At 46.2% G+C, this 17,480-nt stretch overlaps 1 protein-coding gene across 1 annotated transcript in view; it reads right to left on the reverse strand.

Moving 5' to 3' along the window:
- Window positions 1-5,559: 5,559 nt before the first annotated feature.
- Window positions 5,560-17,480, reverse strand: part of CAPN14 (calpain 14) — a 26,063-nt gene continuing 14,142 nt past the window's right edge. The window contains exons 9-18 of the mRNA XM_025045661.1: window positions 16,737-16,942; window positions 15,721-15,757; window positions 15,180-15,236; window positions 13,736-13,793; window positions 11,163-11,227; window positions 9,753-9,821; window positions 9,015-9,093; window positions 8,318-8,434; window positions 7,896-7,951; window positions 5,560-5,586 (exon numbers count right to left, since the gene is read on the reverse strand). Coding sequence (XP_024901429.1) covers window positions 5,560-5,586; window positions 7,896-7,951; window positions 8,318-8,434; window positions 9,015-9,093; window positions 9,753-9,821; window positions 11,163-11,227; window positions 13,736-13,793; window positions 15,180-15,236; window positions 15,721-15,757; window positions 16,737-16,942 — 771 coding nt within the window. The remainder of the gene's footprint in view (window positions 5,587-7,895; window positions 7,952-8,317; window positions 8,435-9,014; window positions 9,094-9,752; window positions 9,822-11,162; window positions 11,228-13,735; window positions 13,794-15,179; window positions 15,237-15,720; window positions 15,758-16,736; window positions 16,943-17,480) is intronic.

Genomic DNA, 17,480 nt, shown 5'->3' on the forward strand with positions numbered 1-17,480 from the left:
GCGGCAGAGGATAAACCCAAGACATCTGGCTTCTGGTCAAGTGTGCCTCCCATTTCACCAGTCCGCCCCTAGGTCATGTTCACTGCCTTTGAGACCAACTCTCACAGCTGAACTTGCAGAATGTAGGCCTTGCCTCACAGCCTGGCACAGCCTGATCTAAAGAAGCCATCACTGTGGAGGGCTGAGTGTCGGGGCACACACACACGATTTGCAGAGAAAGGACATGCAGTGATGAGCAGGCTGGAACAACAATCTCATGGGACCATTTCTAGGCAATGCCTGCAAATCTAACTGCATGAAGGCCACCTACTGGAGCCCACAGGAGTCCTCCCTGCAGCTCATCCTGCCCCTCACCAGAGGAAGCAGCAGTCTGAGGGGTGGAGTGTCTGCACCCTGAGAACACCACGGTCCTGTCAGCATTAACTCCTCGTGTGCCAACGGCACTCTAACAATCTCTTGTTTCTTCCTCCTCGAGGAAACCAAAGACCAGGGAAAGAATGTTCTGTGTGAGTCAGCCGTCCGAACTGCACCCAGGGAACCCCCAACCACACAAAATGGGAGTAAGGGTCAGCACGCAGGCCAGCCTGGACCAGGCCCACTTCTCCGAGTGTGCACAGTACCTGCCGAGGTGCCAAAGTGGAAGGGGTGGTCCAGAGGCCCACAGCCTGGTCCCCGGGCTCTGCTGAGCACGTGCTACTGCGTGGGGCTGTGCGGCCTCAGCAGGGCTGCCTCCTGAAGTTACTGTGGATGAATGAAGGGGTCTGCTAGCTGGGTGAGTGGAATGTCAAGCGTAGGAAAGCTGCCTCCAGGGGGAGACTTAATGTGGGGCCAGTGGGAAGTCAAAGCAAAGATAACGATCACTTGGATCATTTTATTTAGCCAAAAAGAAAATGAATCTGGGGAATGAACCCTTTGTACCAAAGCCCTCGAATAGATGTTTTCCAAGCTTGGGTTTCAGGTGTCAGAGCCTTGGGGCCTCTGGTTTGCTCTGGTTCAGAAAACACTCAGCTTCCACCCCGATGGAGTCCCAGGCCATTGCAGAGTGGAGGTGGGCTCTCCCGTGGGTCAGCATGGTCCTCAAAGGCAACAGCAAGCCAGAGCAGAGGACTGGCTCTGTGCTAAGCAGCTTGCGTATGTGATCACACGTGATCTACATCATGTCCTCTGGACACAGACGCAAACATCGGCCATTCATCCAAGGTAACCTGCACCTGTAAGTGGTTGAGCTGGACTCCAGCAGACACCTTTTTTAAAGGCCAACCTGTGCTCTTGGCAAATTTGTTATCTCTAGCCAGAGGCAGATTTAGAAGTTCTTCCAAATGCACACGGTTGAATTGAGAAGTTGAATTAAACAGCTGAATTGAGAAGTTGGGGAATTCATCTAAGGCCCCATGAAGAGCTTTCCAGGAGAAGTGAAAACACCTAGACTCCCTGACAAGGCGAGGCATGCTCCTCCCCCACCCCCCGCCTGTGTTGGGCTGCAAGACTGCTGGTCTCATTTTCTTCTGCAAACAGAAGTAGCTGTGCAAGCTGATGCTGAGGACAGAGAAAAGGGCTTGATGACTAGCCCTCACCTGGGTCTGGACCTGGCCCAGGACGAGCCACCTCCCACTGTTCACAGAGCTTTCACTGTCACAACCTGAAAGCAAAAGGCTCTAGAACTTGACCCAACTGGTTAATCTTTCTGGGAGGAGAAATTCTGAATGCATAAGAGAAATGATGCCCAAGTCCCTGGAATGTCAAGATATGAAACACGTCTTCAGATCTGGTAAACTTTTCAGTGATGTTTTGAACTGCCCCCTCGATCAGGGCATGGCACTGAGCAAAACAACCTTACTCAACGTCAGAAGGATCCTTTTAAAGGAAAGTCATATGTCTCTGAAGGCAAACATCATATATTAATATTATCAACTCAAATAGATACTGACTTTTTAAATGACAGGATTCATGTGAATCACTTCAAAAATCATTCGTTCACTCAATAAATCCCAAACTTGAGCTAGTTACTAAGCTAGGCACTGGGATACAAAGGTTAGTGGGCTGCATGCAGACATATCCCTCAAGGAGATGTATTAAGGGGCTTAAAAACATAGTTTGCTTTTTTCAGAAACAAATACACTATGTGAAATAAAGAAAAATGCATCCATTAAAAACTAAGCAGAAAAAAAGAGGCAAGGCAAGGAAAGCGAGTCCTCATGGGGCTGAAGCTTGTCCTGTGAGCTGAGTCAGGCTGGCAGGACACTAAGCTGTCACCTTCCCAGACTTGGAGCCCAAACTGTCATCTGCAGTCCCACAGCCATGAAGAAGCCCTTCTGTAGGGATAGAGCACCATCTACTGGTGACACAGCCTTAGCACATGCCACAAATGAGGGAAGGAGGGTGCCTTCCCTCCTCCAGAGAAATCAGGTTGAACTCACATTTTTTTAAGTACACTGCCAAATGCTAGGATTAATCCCATGTTATCTCATGATACTCACCCTGTGAGGTGAGTATTGTTCTCACCTTTATTTACCCTCAACTCCTCGTTGGCCACCTGGGGCTCTGATGAGTAAATCTTCTGCTGTTTCTGAGGTTTGAAGTGAGCACAAGGCAGGGCTCTTGTCTATTTAATGTAAGAGGAGCTTTAACATAAGATGGCCATTTTCTCAGGGGTCTCTGGTGCTGGGTCCCTGTCACTGGGGACTGGAACAGCCCTCCTGAGGCTACATTTCAAGGAAGTGGCTTGCTACAGTCCAAGAGGAGAGAAGAAGAAAAGTAAAAATGGAGTATGAAACTTTGTGTGTTCTGTAAGAGTGGTCATTGTGAATAACCATGCTCTTTAAAAAATAAATAAATAAATAATAACTTAGCTGCCTGAGGGAAGAAAGAGGAGCCTCCCTTATTGAGTGCCTACGGCATCCCGGCATTATTGCATCTTCACGATGACCCTGTGATGTGGACATTTTGGGCTCCATTTTACAAATGAGTAAACTGAGGTTCAATGTCACATGGCTAGAATGTTCCTTCCCAGCCTCTCCTTGCCTTCATTCCTGTTGGATTTTGTATGCCCTCTGACCTCTGACTCTGAAAAAGTGGTAGTAACTCAGGACTTGGGGCCAGTGACCCCAGAGAGCCATGTTCCCAGAGCTCTCCAGGAGCTGGGCACACAGCTTGCTCCTCCTCAAAGCCAGGCAGAACTGGCCCATTTTCACCTACCCATAACCCATGAAACATTTCCTCCTGTTTTCCATTATGAATATAAATACATACATTTCATTGGGGAAACATCAGATTGAGAATCCTGGAGGCCAAAATCATTTCTCTAACCCAGCATGACACCAGCAGGAAGAGTGCTGTTTACCATTAGCTGCTAACTGCCCTGCCCCGGGCCCCAACTAGAATCTGGAAGGTTCTCTTTGGTGACTGAGTTCTCACAAAATGTAAAAGGAGGAAAAAAGAAAAAACAGAGCTAGAGAAAGGACAGGCATTTTAGCCCTTCTGATACTGTGCTTTTCTTTCCCCATTTTTTTCCTGAGATTTTGAATGCTGAGGACAGGGCTTATCCCGTATGCTCTACCTGCTCAGGCTGGACCTGTGGACAACCCAAACTGCTGGACTCCCTGACCTCACCTGTCTTAGCATTGGAGAACTGAATCCTCACTCCTCCTTCACCAACATCTGCTATGCACACTTTCTACTTGGTCATGACAAACATCTGCCTTGGGCTTCTGGGAATTACTGATGTTTACCACTCAGACCTTCAGCGTGACTTCACCCTGGCCCTTGCCCAGTCTATCCTGTCCCGGGTCTTTACTTGTCCCCCATGCTCTAGAACAAAAGATGGGGAAGCTATATTTGGGTGGGAAGGTGGCTTGCCCCTGATCCCCAGTACTCGGCTGTGGGGAAGCGTTGAAGGGAGTCAGTGGGGTGGAGGAATCAGTGGGGTGGAGGTGTGTAGGGCACAAGGCACCTCTGAGTTGCCACAGTGATACGTGGGGGAGTGAGAGTAACACAGGAGTGACGTAGGAGGGCAGTTCAGACCAAGAAGCCAGAAACAAGGCCCTGTCAGACTTAATTAATTTGGATATAGATCCCATCTGCATCAAGCAAAACCATCACACTGTAGTCCAAGTGTCATGAACGGACTAATGGTACCACCTTCTCACCGCTCCAAAAATTTCCAAACTTGCCTTCATGGACCAAAATAGTAATTATTTAATTAAAACGACTATTTACAATGACAGAATCTAAAAATAACGATACTGATAAAAAAAGAACATAAAAAAATCTTTTAAAGACTATACATACATGATTATCATTTATGAAATCAGTAATACTTCATATATCTGATGCTTTATGGCAAACCATTTTATATTTTATCATTTGGAATAATGAAGATCTCTCTAAGTAAAGTAGCTTTCTACTTCCTTAAGCTTTGAAAGTGCTCCCTCCTTCTCCTATAGCACCCATCTATGAGGCTGTGAAATTTCCTTGAGTTCCGCCAATAAGCACACTTTTATTCCATCATTCAGCCTTCTCCTTTAGTCTGCTAAGGACTTGGAAACCAGATAGCCATGTTTGTTAGAATAGTTTGTAAATTAAGAAAGATAGACTTTTAATGAATGGCTCTGAGGTGCTAAGCTATGAATAAAAAGCATGGGCTTTGGGAAATGGTCTTTGTTCTGGTTTTGCACTTGGGTTCTGGATTGGTAGGGATGCAATGAAAGTGGAGTTCAAAAAAATCAGATATACCAACCACCACTGATCAACTCTAAGATGCAGCATGGATTTGCTGTTCTTCTTCGAAGTAGGTACACAGAGGGTTTCTGGAATGATTTGAAATGGATCTGATAGTCCATTGATCAAGTAAACAGACTGACCTGTCACATACAGGAGGCCTTTGAGATTGGGTGTTTTAAATCCACAGGTTCATCCTCACCCCAATCTGATCATCTGGAGATATTGTCAGCAGAAGACCACCCAGTGACTTCAGACGCCAGAGCCACCCCATCCCACCCGGACCCAGCCAATTCTGTTATTTTCTGTGTTCTTGAAAGCTCAGCATGTCTCCTCCACACCATACCAAACAGTTGAAACTTAGCCTGTGCCTCCGCCAATTTACAGATGATAGTACAGTAGTCTGTGGAATAGCATTTCCTCTTGAGGCCTTAAAACCTAGGCTATTACCCCAAATGTAATGACACTTGGTATGTTTAAGGTCATTTAAATTGACCATCCATGGAGGTAGTATTGTATAGAGGTTAAGACACCAACTCCAAAGTCATATTGCTTAGACCATGTCGACTAACATCTCTGCTTGTGACAAGGTTGTAGCCATAAGGAAGAAGAGCTGGTCTTTATAAGTCCAAGGCAATCTTTGCTACTTCCCTTCCCTTTTTGCATGCTGTCCATCCAAAGGGGAGAGCTATAGGAAAGAAATCTCCCCAGCTGAGGAGACGATGACTGGAGACATGGTCCCGAAGAACAGTAAGTGAGCTGAGCATCCGTCGATCTCAGCCAGTAGCTACCTTTGGGCCATATACAGAGTCCTCAGTGAGGGCAGATGGAGCTCCAGCCTTCTCAGGAGTACAGGGTCATCATCAGCCACTAGACGGAAAGCAAATTACGGTCATTTCAGCCTCACCTCTGACATTTGGTCTAGGGTGCTTCATTTCTCAGTCACCAGGTCCCAGAGTGAGACGCGGGATTTGGGGCCTCCTCCCACTCACTCCTGAGAAGCCACGGAGACAGGACATTAATGGATGGTTTAGCCAGGGGGACCACACCATCTGGTAATAAGTATAAATCAACCTGAAATATAATCAACTTTGACTTCCCATGGTGCCTGTGAATGATGATAGCCAAGGTTCAGGCTGATTCTATATTCAATTCTCAATGCCTTTTTTTCCCCATGAATTCAATTTGGCATGCTTGTGACAGCTGTGCGCAGGTGTGTGGACCAAGCAGGTAACAGAAATCTATTAAAGCATATTCTACATGTTTACATTTATGGGCCCATTTGTATTACAGCTTTATGTGGGAGTGATGAACTCTCTAACTCACATAGGGGGGACTTCTGAGAAACCACTCCCCAGGCCAATTACATCCACACAGTAACACTGACTCTGGTGACAATGAAGATGATAATGGTAAAGTAAGTTACCAATGATCTCAGAGAAAACCCTGGAGAGAAGCTCCAACAAGTTGGCTGCCACTCCCTGTAGACTTCCTTTGATGACCATGAGGATCTCCTCCCCACAGAACCAGAGACAGTCAGAGCTGGAGAGGGTCTTCAGGACCACCTCGCCCAGCCCCCTCATTTCGCACACAGGGAAGCTGAGGCCCAGAGATTTAATGTGATTTGCCAGTTACAAGGAGAGCTGTAGGTTCGACCCAGATCTCAGTCCAGTGTCTTCCCATGATATCACCTTGCATTGCTAGAGCCTGCTCAGGCTGAGGGCTGTGTCCTGCTCTCCCAGCTCTGAGCCTGCACTATGGAAGGATTGCTTGGGATCTGGAGGTGAGCTTGGGGATCTGAGACAGGGATGGGCTCAGAGGAGTCTAACCATTGCCCCTCCATCGAAATCTCACCTTCACAGTTGAATGTGGAAGTAATGAGGGGGGACATATGCTGAGGGCCCCTATATATTAGAAAAATATCTCAAAAATGGATATTCGAGTTGAGGAAGAAACCCCAGCTTTTACTGGCCCTTTCTAAGCAGCACAAACAGAGGTCATATTTTAGAAAGAAAGATGATTTAACTGCAGACTCCAATGGCTTTGCAGCAAACGCCACCTAGCGCCACGTGTGGCACATAACGGGTGCTCAGTAAATCTACATAGTTTGAATGATGAGGAAAGACAATCTGGTGTCAGTCACAGATTTGTCTTCTCAGCTGATCACTTCATTCACTCGACAAACATTTGTTAAGCACCTACAATGTGCAAAGCCCTGCATAAGATTCGAGAAGAGGGCACAGAGACTAGATTAGAATCCTTTCCCCTATGTGGAAGGCTAAGCCAGCTCGAAATGAGGTTTATTCCTGGCCTATACATTCTGCCTGATCTGACCCTGATCTCTTCGGATTTACCCTGAGCCAGTTTCCTCATTCTCTATACTCTAGCCAGGATTGTGCATGCCACTCCCTCTAGCCTGGGCTTTTCTTACTCTTTACTCTACCTGCCTGGCTGCTTCAGTTTCAATGTCACTTCCTCCAGAAAGGTCTATGTGGAACACGCAACCTGGACCAGCTTCCCTCTGTCTGCTCGAGCTTATTGCTGGCTCAGGTCTTAACCCTTCCTCTCTGTGTCTATGCCCTCTGCAAGTAACGTCGAAGTTCCTCTCATGGCCGAGGAGGAGGCTGGTTCCCTATATATTGGAAGGTTTGGCCATGTGACTTGCTTTGGACAACAGAATGAGTTGCAAGGCACATTGTCCATGAGCTCCAAGAACTTGCATGTTTAAGCTCTCTCTCCTGTGCTGCTGCCACTGTCTGGAAAAGGGCAAGCCTGGCCGAGCTTCCTCAATGAAGGTACCAGCAAAACCCCAGCTGATCCACAGATAACAAGCCAGCCAGCCGAGACCCGCTGACTCCCAATCGCGTGACTGGAGAACTAAATAAGTCATCACCACTGAAGTTACATAGATGTGTCACGTGGCATTATCGAGGTCACAGCTATCGGGCACGCTGAGTCAGTCTCTCAGTCCTTTCATATGTGCCTAACACAGAGTTGGTGCTCAGTAAATCTCTAATTGATGAATGAATGAATGAATGAATGAGTGTAATGAAGGCAGTATTACATCCCAAACTCGGTAGAATGAAGGCCCCCCAAAACCTTCTCCTTCACAAGATACTAGACCTACAGTGGCCCCCTCTACCTAAGATGATGTGTCAACCCCATGGAAAAAGTCTTACCTCTGGCTTCTGGAGGTATATTCCTTTGCCATCTTGGGTTAAGTTTTGGAAGACATCTGTGAAAATGCAGCAGAAAGGAACACAGCTAATGTCCGTGTGTATGTGTGTGTGCTAGAAACATTATAAATTAGTTCTTCACATATGTTCCCTCACCTGGGAACCCAATTTCAGCCTAATGCAACCATATGGGGCCACACTTATTATAAGCGAGCCAGCTTAAACCTTTGCCTCTGGAACGGGCGGAATATAAATTAGTTTGGGAGATGCAGCCAGGTTTCACAGGCACGTAGCCAGTGTTCCCTATAGCTCCCTGGCCTGTTTCTGCACTGGCTGCTGTCCCCGCTGCTCCAACCGAGGACAGGTGGGCAATCCACAGGGAGTGCAGAGGAAGCCCTGGCCCTCCCTCCTTCCCACCGGCTCACTCTCCATCTTCTCCGCACGCAGCATCAAGTGGACAAAGCTGACGAAGTCCATCTGGAGGTTGGGGCCACCGTAGCGGATAAGCATCAGCTGACAGACATCACCACTGAGCACGATTCCTGCAGTGAAGACAGGCTCCTTTGCGGGTGATGACTTTATACCCAGCTCCCCTCCCCCTGAGGCCTCTTAAATTGTCCCTCCTTTCTGGGACCTAAATCCTGATAGCATGGACATCATTGTGAATTGTTTAATTATTTAGTCCATTAATTTTATTTTATCTCCACTCCCATTCCTGCCCCCTTAGGCAACAAGCATGAGGATCTTTTTCTCAAATGGGTTGCAGGCCTTTGAGGCAGGAGACAGCCTGGCAGGGGTCAAGAGCATCTGCTTTGGAGCCTGGTGGTCCTGGATTTAAAGCCTAGGCAGGTTACCTAACATTTCTGAGCTTCAATTTCTTCCTCTGTGAAGTGGGGATTATAACAGGGTAATGTTGAAGATTGAATGAGAGTGTGGATATGCCAACCCTCAATAATCGTGAGCAATGATCATAGTGATAATAATAATATACGTTTCTGTTATTTGCAGATCTATCTGTTTGGGTCTCTGAACTTGGGGTATAACAGCACAGTAGAATGTCATGCACCCTTTTCCCCTCCCTGTCTTTTCGCCTCATGCCACACCAGCTTCCCTCATGCCTACCTGCATCCCTCATGGCAGCCTGCAGCTGGGCCCAGTTCAGGCATCCTGATCCGTGACTGTCTTGCTTATGGAAAATCTCCTGTGAAGAACCCACACTGAAAGCTAAGGGAGCCAGGCATTTCCAAGCACCTCCTGAGGGCCCCTCCATGCCCCAGTGTCAATATTGCAGAGGACAACTGGAGTGTAGGCCCTGCCTCCAGGGCCTGCTGCCAGGATAAGAACATGGCAGAAGGTCCATGCCAGGATCCGACCACCTCTCCCACTTCTTCTTAAGGCTTCTGAGAAAGGGAGTGTTTGGTTGCAGGGGGAAGACAGTCTGGGGAGATTTAAATGTGCTTAATCTAAGCACATCATCCAACCTTTGAAGAGCTTCCAACTTTATGACTCAGGAGACAAGGAGAAGAGTTTTGAGTAATAATTGCAAAAGTAGGAAGGAGCCAATTTATGAAGGACTTTAAATGCCATGCTAAGGAGTGTGGACTTCCACTGAAGGCCCTGGGGAGTCTCACAAGGCTTTTAGTAAGGAAGTGACATGATGAGATGTGAGCTTCAGAGATTCAAGAGACTGTTGCAATAGGCTTTCTGGGTTTGTGAAGGAAAGAAGGAGGCCTCACTGGAGGAAGATTAGAGAAGGTTGAGTCAGTGATTGTGTATAAAGGGCCGTAAGGAAGAGAAGTAGGTTACATACTTTGCAGAATTGCCATCCTGCGAGGAGGTGTGGTCAAGACTTGTTCTTACCTGGTAGAGCATCAGCTGTTTCCATAGGTCCCTGAATTCCTGGATGCTCACGGTACCCGACGCATTAAGCTGATAGCCTGGTTAAAGTCAAAGCTGGCCGGAGAGTTTCATCTATACCTCTGGAGGCAGCAACTGGCCCCCAAACATCACTGTGCAATTTTGGAGCAGCCCTGTTTAATGCCGGATGTCCCTAGTTAGCCCCCCTGGCTGGTCAGTCCAGCCTGGGGCTCCCTTGCCCTTGCCAGTAAAGGACAGAATGACCCAAACGCAGTAGCACAGGGAGAAGTGCTACCAGTGGTGGGGATGAGGGTGATGACAACAGCTACCATTTAAAAAAGCAAGATATTTTGACATGGCCAGTTTAATGTGATTTAAATTAAAAAACAATTTTTTTTCATTATTGTTAAAACCAGCTTATGGAAGGAATCAGGCACGGGTGGCTAAGAATGCCTCTTAAATTCTTTTTTTTTGAAAAGTTAAAAGCTTAATAGTTGGCCTTGTAAACCATGTCCCAATACCCTTGTATCAGAGAGGTCGGAATACCACCACACGCCACTTCTGTTTGAGCTCTTACAGTGATTTATTCACTTTACCTATGTTTTCAACTAGTAGATGAGGTAGATTAACTCCTCCCTGTTATGGATGATGAAATGAGGGTATGGAGAGTACGATCTTGCCCAAGTTCATACAGGTGGTGACGAGGCTGGGACCTGCTCCAATGTCTGTATACCCAACCCCCAACCACCACTGTCCATGCCTCTGCAAAGCTTCTACAAAGACTAGTTTTGGGAGTTTTTTTGTATTTACAACCCCCCACACTATCCATTCTATGTGCCTATCTGTAGTATAGATAACCAAACTTTAAACTGTCTACTTAACTTAGAAAGGCAGAGAGTTTGCTAGGAAAATCGCAGGGCTGAGAATCAGGAAAGCTGAATTCGTGGCATGTTGCTGAACTTCCTGAGCTCCGGTTTCCTGACCTGTACGTGGGGTTAGCCACTGCCTGGTCACCACATGGAAAACTTAGGACCCTGAAACTCTTGTTAAAGCTTCTTATAAACCTGGAGAATTGTTCCTGCCTATGACCCTACAGCTGCCTCATCCTTGCTGTCAGGAAAGAAGACTGTTGCTGTTAATAGCTAATATTGACTGTTTATTCTAGGAAAGTTCTGTCCTAGGCACTTTATATGGCCTACCCCTTTTGCATTCTTACACCGATCCTATTGACTAGGCTTGAATACCATCTCTGTGCTGCAGATGGCAACCTGGAGGGACTTATGAGGCTAAGCAACTTGCCCAAGATGATGCAACTAGTAAGCTCTGGGGTTGGGATTCGAACCCAGGCAGCCTGGCTTCAAGGCAAAGCGCTCAATCAACAGCATGCATCCTCCCACAAACCAAAAAGGATACATCCAATTGGGCCAGGATCCCCTGGCAGGCGTCAAGGCTGAAAAGGGGCTGTGCACGCCCCAGACCTGTAGAGGAACAGAAAGATTCTGCATGGGGGCTGGCCCAGGATGACACAGCATGGCCCTTTTCTGAACAGGACCAGACGGTGCTGTCTAGGCCAGCCGTGGGTTCCCATAACCATCATTTATGTGGAGAGGAAAGAACGAGAGCAGTGGAAAGAGAGCGAAGGCTTGCGGGTGATCTCTGCACTCAAGGAGCACAGCGAAACCCTGTGGAGAAACCCGACTGTAGTCTGGCTTTGCTTACACAGTGGGTCGGAAAAACCGTGGCCCTTCATACCTAGTGAGGGCCAGGATCATAGAGTTACAGACCCCCAACTCTGAGAGAGATATGAGAGATTAACTTGTCCAAGCTCCCACCTAAAATAAGGGATGCTTTCCTCAGATGTCTTGATGGTTGGTCAGTCAGTTATGCGTGCTCACTTTTTCACCTGGATAGATAGCTCCATTCAGGAGAAACTTCTTATGTTAATTCCAAAGAAACCTCCTGTAAAATTTACTCACTAGTCCTACTTCTGCCTCCAGAAAAGCATAAACAGGCATATGGCCCCTCCCAACGTTTCTCTAGCTCTTCTCCAGACGATATTGTTTCTAAATCCTCATCGCCTTCTTCCAGACCCTACACTTTGCCAGTATCTCTGTGGTACTGAGCCTGGAAAACACTCCTTCAGATGCAATTTGGTCAAGAAGGGTACAGTGGGTCTATTGCTTGCAAAATTTTCAGTGTGCATTTCGAAATTATGTTCCAAGGAAGATTTTCTGCAGAGATAGGGTTTTTAAGTTTAAACAAATTTGAAAGACTCTTTTCTTCATTCATCATGCACTTTAGTATACGATAGTGAGGAGCCGATACTGAAATTTTGTTTAACGCAGAATTTCCCGAATGCGGTTGACAGAAACTAGCTCTTACTATTTCATGAAACATTTACTAAAACCTCTAGGTTTCTAATGTTTCTTGGAACCCAATTTCAAAAACACAAATCCAAATGCTTCTATTAAATACTAGCTGAATCTAGATTAGCTTATTTAGCAGCAATTTAAAACTATTAACTCACATTAAGCTCGAGGGCAACTAAATTAACCAGATAACTTTCGCATCAACTGCCACAAAAATGAGGTCTCTTCTATTAGGAAATCACGCAACCAATTTTTTTTTCAATAACAAAATGGCAGTTTTAAGTGATCATCCTGAACTCCATGATTTGGGCAAAGCTTATAGTGAACTTTCTGAATCCCAGTTCTGCTGTCCATGATATTAATGATTCCTTCCAGCATTGTGCCTTCTGCACATCTGATAAGCCAACCTTCCAAGCCTTTTTCTGAATGACTGATAAAAGCTCAGGAAGTGAAAGGGAACCAGGGGCAGAATCCAAAGACTTTCATCTAAACATCTAGACTCTCATCTGCAACACAGAATCACCCCTCTGGCTTTATGTTCATATAACTCTAAGGAATGGCGATAAGACTTATGAGTACATCTCACATTGCTACTTTCCAACTCACATTTCATCACTTAACCATGGGAGACTTTACCCAATATTTCACCAAAACCCACAGTAATCCCCTGGTCTAGCAACCCAGAACCTCTTTCTAAGGACTAAATGAAAGCAATTTGTCCATTCTTTGGAAAACCATTCTGTATACTCATAATCAAGCCATTTAAAAAATATTAAGTGTGCATAAGCCACCTCTTCTAGATAATTTCCCTAGTTTTGTTTTTTGTTTTCTGTTTTTTGTTTTTCGGAGTGAGGCAGAAGGAGGATTCTTATATTCTATAATTTCTAGAGTCTCCTCTTCTGGCTCTTTTGCAATACCCAAACTTGGCTTGGAGAAACCATCTGGAAGTTATTCCAAGCCCTAAGTTATACAATAGCCTGGAATGTACCTTATTTGGGTTTGAAGTCTTGGCTTCATGCAAAGGAGAAGCAATCACATATTTTAGGTAGCAAAAACCCTTTAACTGGTCAGTTGTTTTTTCAATTTTCTGAAATACATTTTCCTCCCTGGAGAAACCATGTTCTTCTCACTCAAGATATGCATACAAAATATTTTTATATGGACTTGAAACTTTCCTAATCATTTATCCCAGGCTTCATCGAAAGACATCCACACCACTCATTTGCAGTCCTCCTAGGTGATATGCTTCCTCATTCCAGAGTTTCGTAGGTTGATCAATTTAAATATGCGTTCGTCAGAGAGGTCCCTAGTGGGCTAATCAACATCCTTTGCCAGGTTGAGGAAATGGGTACAGCTCTTCCACATGGAATTAATACACCAAGAAAAAAGTGCTTAGCTCTCCTTCTCAAACCAGCAAAATAGCAGAAATCTTTACTTTCACTGCCATGTCTCTACACACTCAAACTAAGCAAAAAAAAAAAAAAAAAAAAAAAGACACCGCACTCAGGCGACCAGCGCACAGTAATTCACATGTCCCACCAGGGGAAAGAGAAACAGATCCAGAGTTCAGAACAGTTGTGTCCCCTGAGTCCTACAGGATGACTCTGAAATACTCACTTGACCAGGTCATGTGGTTGAGGATCTTCTGCAGTTGAGCGGCATTTATTTCTGGATACTGGAGTAGAAGCAGAGTGATGGGAGAAAATCATCATTACTGGAGGCTCGTTATATGCAGAGGAGCCACAGCTAAGGGGGGCTGGAACGTCCTCTCCAACATCTGCTCAGCACAGCACATAGGCCATTTCTGGGCAGAAGAAGCGATACCATCATGTTGCACATAAGGAATGTCACTAGTCATGTAATTAAATCTGGAATTTCGTAAGAACTTTTACATTACTTTTTAACTGAGTGCCCAGTCCAGACCCCTCAGCAGGGCAGAACTCTTAAGAAGTAGACTATAAGAAAGCAGTGACTCTCATATTGAGATGCTTCAGACGTCACCGAGCAAACGATGTGGTTTAAATTTTATGCTTAATAACATATTCTCAGCCAAGACTTCAGATTTCGACTTTAAATTCATGAGAAACAACCCTTTACATTACTATTTAACTTTAAAACATATCTATGACATACAAGTATCACAAATTTGAACTTATTAAATGGATACATATTTATAATATACAATTTTTATCTCTTTCGTATATATTGTGATCTTCTACCAGATTTCAATTAAACTCTGCTGGACTATAGCAGAAAATGTTTGGAAACAGCCTTGTATGTAGAAAAACTTTTATAAACAACACCTGTAAGATTCTGATATGTTGTCTCTGGCTACATTAAGTACCTGGGGTGAATACCGGATGGCAGACAAATTGTGAATTAAATCCAGAGTGTTACTAACACAAGGAGCTCATGCTCTTCCAGTTTTAATGACATCGCTTAGGTGTCAGACCCCACATTTCCAGTGTATTTCTTCCCTTATTTCCAAACACATTTAGTGTCCTGCAGGTTAGGGACAGAGTGGCCTCCGAAGCCCTTTCCTCACCCCACTGGCCTCCTGATCTGGCTCAGCCCAAGGAAAGAACTCAAGGGGACCAAGTGTATAGCCTAGGGCCTTCCTCCTCTCCAAGGCCCTCTAACTAGCCCCACCCTCTCTCCAGGAGACCACCCAAGGGGTCTTTCTCCCTTAATGGCCTTCCCCAAACTCCCAGGGTTTGTAATTGCCGTGCCCACCTCCCCAACTCCCAATACTGATTCCCGGCTCTGCTATATTCCATTTTCTCAGGCAGTAAAGATTAAAATGGTTTCTCCTACGACTAATTAATGCACCTTCCAAGAACAGATATGTAATTTACAGGAGACTTCTGGAGACAATAGCTCCACTCCTTTGTCAAAAAACTTGAGGACTTGAATAGAAAGTGGCAGTTTGAGGAATAGGTAGCCTTAAATCACAGCGTACACACAGGGTCAGGTGTGTAAATTCCACACACTCCATAGAACTACATGTTCCACTTTGTCGCCTGCTCCACCCACCTCTGGCTACCACACCTGGTCAACTTGCCTTTTCAAAGAGTTTGGTGAAGAACTCATCCTGCCCTGCAGTTTGGTCTTCTATTTCCTATAAGGACAGACACATAGAGTGACTTAGTCATTCATCTGAATACGTGGACTCTCACGCACACACTTATGTCGCATGAACCCCAGGTCCCTGAAATGTGGAAATTTGACCTCGAACACTGTCTTAAATTTTCTACCACAGCATTCACATATCCCTTGTTTCTCCAATTCTCGTTTCCGTTACACAGGAACGGGCAAAAGAAACACCAGGGAGAGAGAGGCAGAAGAAAGTGAAGGTACAACTCACGCTTCTGGGGCTCGGAGCCCTCAATACAAGGACCCGATCAGAAGGGCAGTTGTCTTGGTGCAAAAACAAAAGAACCTGGGTTCTCTTAGGGCACAATTGATAATGTGGTATGTGTGCCCCGGAGTAGGGTCTGCGGGATCTGAGGACCTCCTCCCCCAATCCCTGAACGTGAGGGGAGAAGCCCATCATCCTGTCTTTCAACAGGCCCAGCCACGTGGAATTCTACCTGACTGCTTACCTTCGAGAAGGCAACACTGGAATGGCTGCCAATTTCACTGAGGGAGAACAAAGACAGAATTCCTTCTGAGGGATCATCCTGGGAACCCTGAGTTCCCACTCTCCCTCCCCTAGGAACTCTTCCAAGTTCCTTTACCGATGCACCACGTGGGCCTGCCCAGCTCCACGTCTCACCTCCCGCTTCCCCTTGAAGTGTACAGTCCAGCCACATGGCACAGCACACTGCTTGCAACTCCTCACACGCCCAGTGCTGTTTCCCATCTCCACGCCTTTGCTCACGCTAAGCCCTCTGCTCGGCATGCCCTTTACTCTCCCCCGCCGTCATCTAAATATTCCTACTCATACTTTAAGATGCAGCAGTCTGACAGGGCAGTGAGGCCTGAGGTCAAGTCAATCTATCTAGGGCCAAAACGTGAAGAAAGAAAATGACAACTGGATTCCAAGCATTGAAGGGCTATCACGTCAAAACGATTGTAGGCAAAAGAATAAGTTTGGCTGAGATGTGTAGATATTGATTCACCTGCATACACTAGCAGTGCCTGAGCCTGCTGGTTGATGACAGGAGCCCCCTCATCTGAACTACCCCTATGCACCCTTTGGAATCACCACCTCCCGGAAGTCACCCCTGCTTCCCCCAGGACTGTGGAAGGTTGGTTTAGATGCTCCTCCTTGATGCTCTTCTAACACCTTGTGCAGATAAATTCTTCCACTGGACAGAGTATTACATAAATAATTGCTCATGTTTCCATTTCCTTTCCAGACCTTGAGCTTCTGGAGGGCAAGGGCCATACCTGCTCTATCTTTTTCTCTGGAATGTCCAGCAGAGTGTTCATTCGCTAGTAGAAAGAGAGTCAGAAGGAGGAAGGGAAAGATGTTCTCCACGCAGAGAGCTGCCCTGCTCTCCTGCTCCCCCTATTTCTCTTCGCTATTGGCCACAGAGACCCTGTCCTCTGCCATTCCGCCTCCTCACCCTGGCCTCAGTGGGCCCCAACTTCTGGTAGAAGCCTGTGCCCTTACTAAAAGATGTGCTTCCTGGAGAAGACTCTGAGGACAAAGTCTGACACCTGGCGGGCCTCCGACGTGCAGGGCACGATGAGATACGTCCCCGGCTCCAGCCACAGCTCCTGACTCACTTCCTTCTCTGTGAGGAAGGCCTTGGGTAAACTCAGGGGATCATTTTTTAAGAAGAACTCACGGGGCAGTCTCCTCTGGTCATCATAGAACTGTGGGTGGAAGACAGAGGGGCACCAGTTAAGGTGATTACCCAGGGCTTACGGCCTGGCCTGAGGACTAAGGTGGCCTCTTATTTGCCAAATCCAACCTGACCAGTGGAGGATGGAATAAAGGGGTGGGGAATGGAGACAGAAAAATAGAACATGCCAGGATTGGGCACCTTTGCTGGAACCCTGTGTGGGCTGAATAAACACATGTCAACTGACTAGCCATTACATTGAAAACATCACGTACAAAATGATGTGAGGGATGTCATTGTGCCTGCCCTTTCTAAGTTAGGTCATCTGCCCAAAGTCACCCAATTGGTAAGAGTTCCATTCAGGATTGGAATTCAGGGCAACCGAGCTCCAATGTCCATGTTCTTTACACTTCCTGAGGCTGCCTTCATGTATGTGATACACTTTCAAGATTGATTATGACATAGTTATGGTCACAAATACAGATGGGCCACCAATCATCTCCCCACTTACGTCATAACAGCTACGAATGGATAAACTGAACATTCCACGTCATCTCAGTAAACACAGC

Source organism: Pteropus alecto, unplaced genomic scaffold, assembly GCF_000325575.1.
Source record: "Pteropus alecto unplaced genomic scaffold, ASM32557v1 scaffold61, whole genome shotgun sequence".
Taxonomy (NCBI): Eukaryota; Metazoa; Chordata; class Mammalia; order Chiroptera; family Pteropodidae; genus Pteropus; species Pteropus alecto.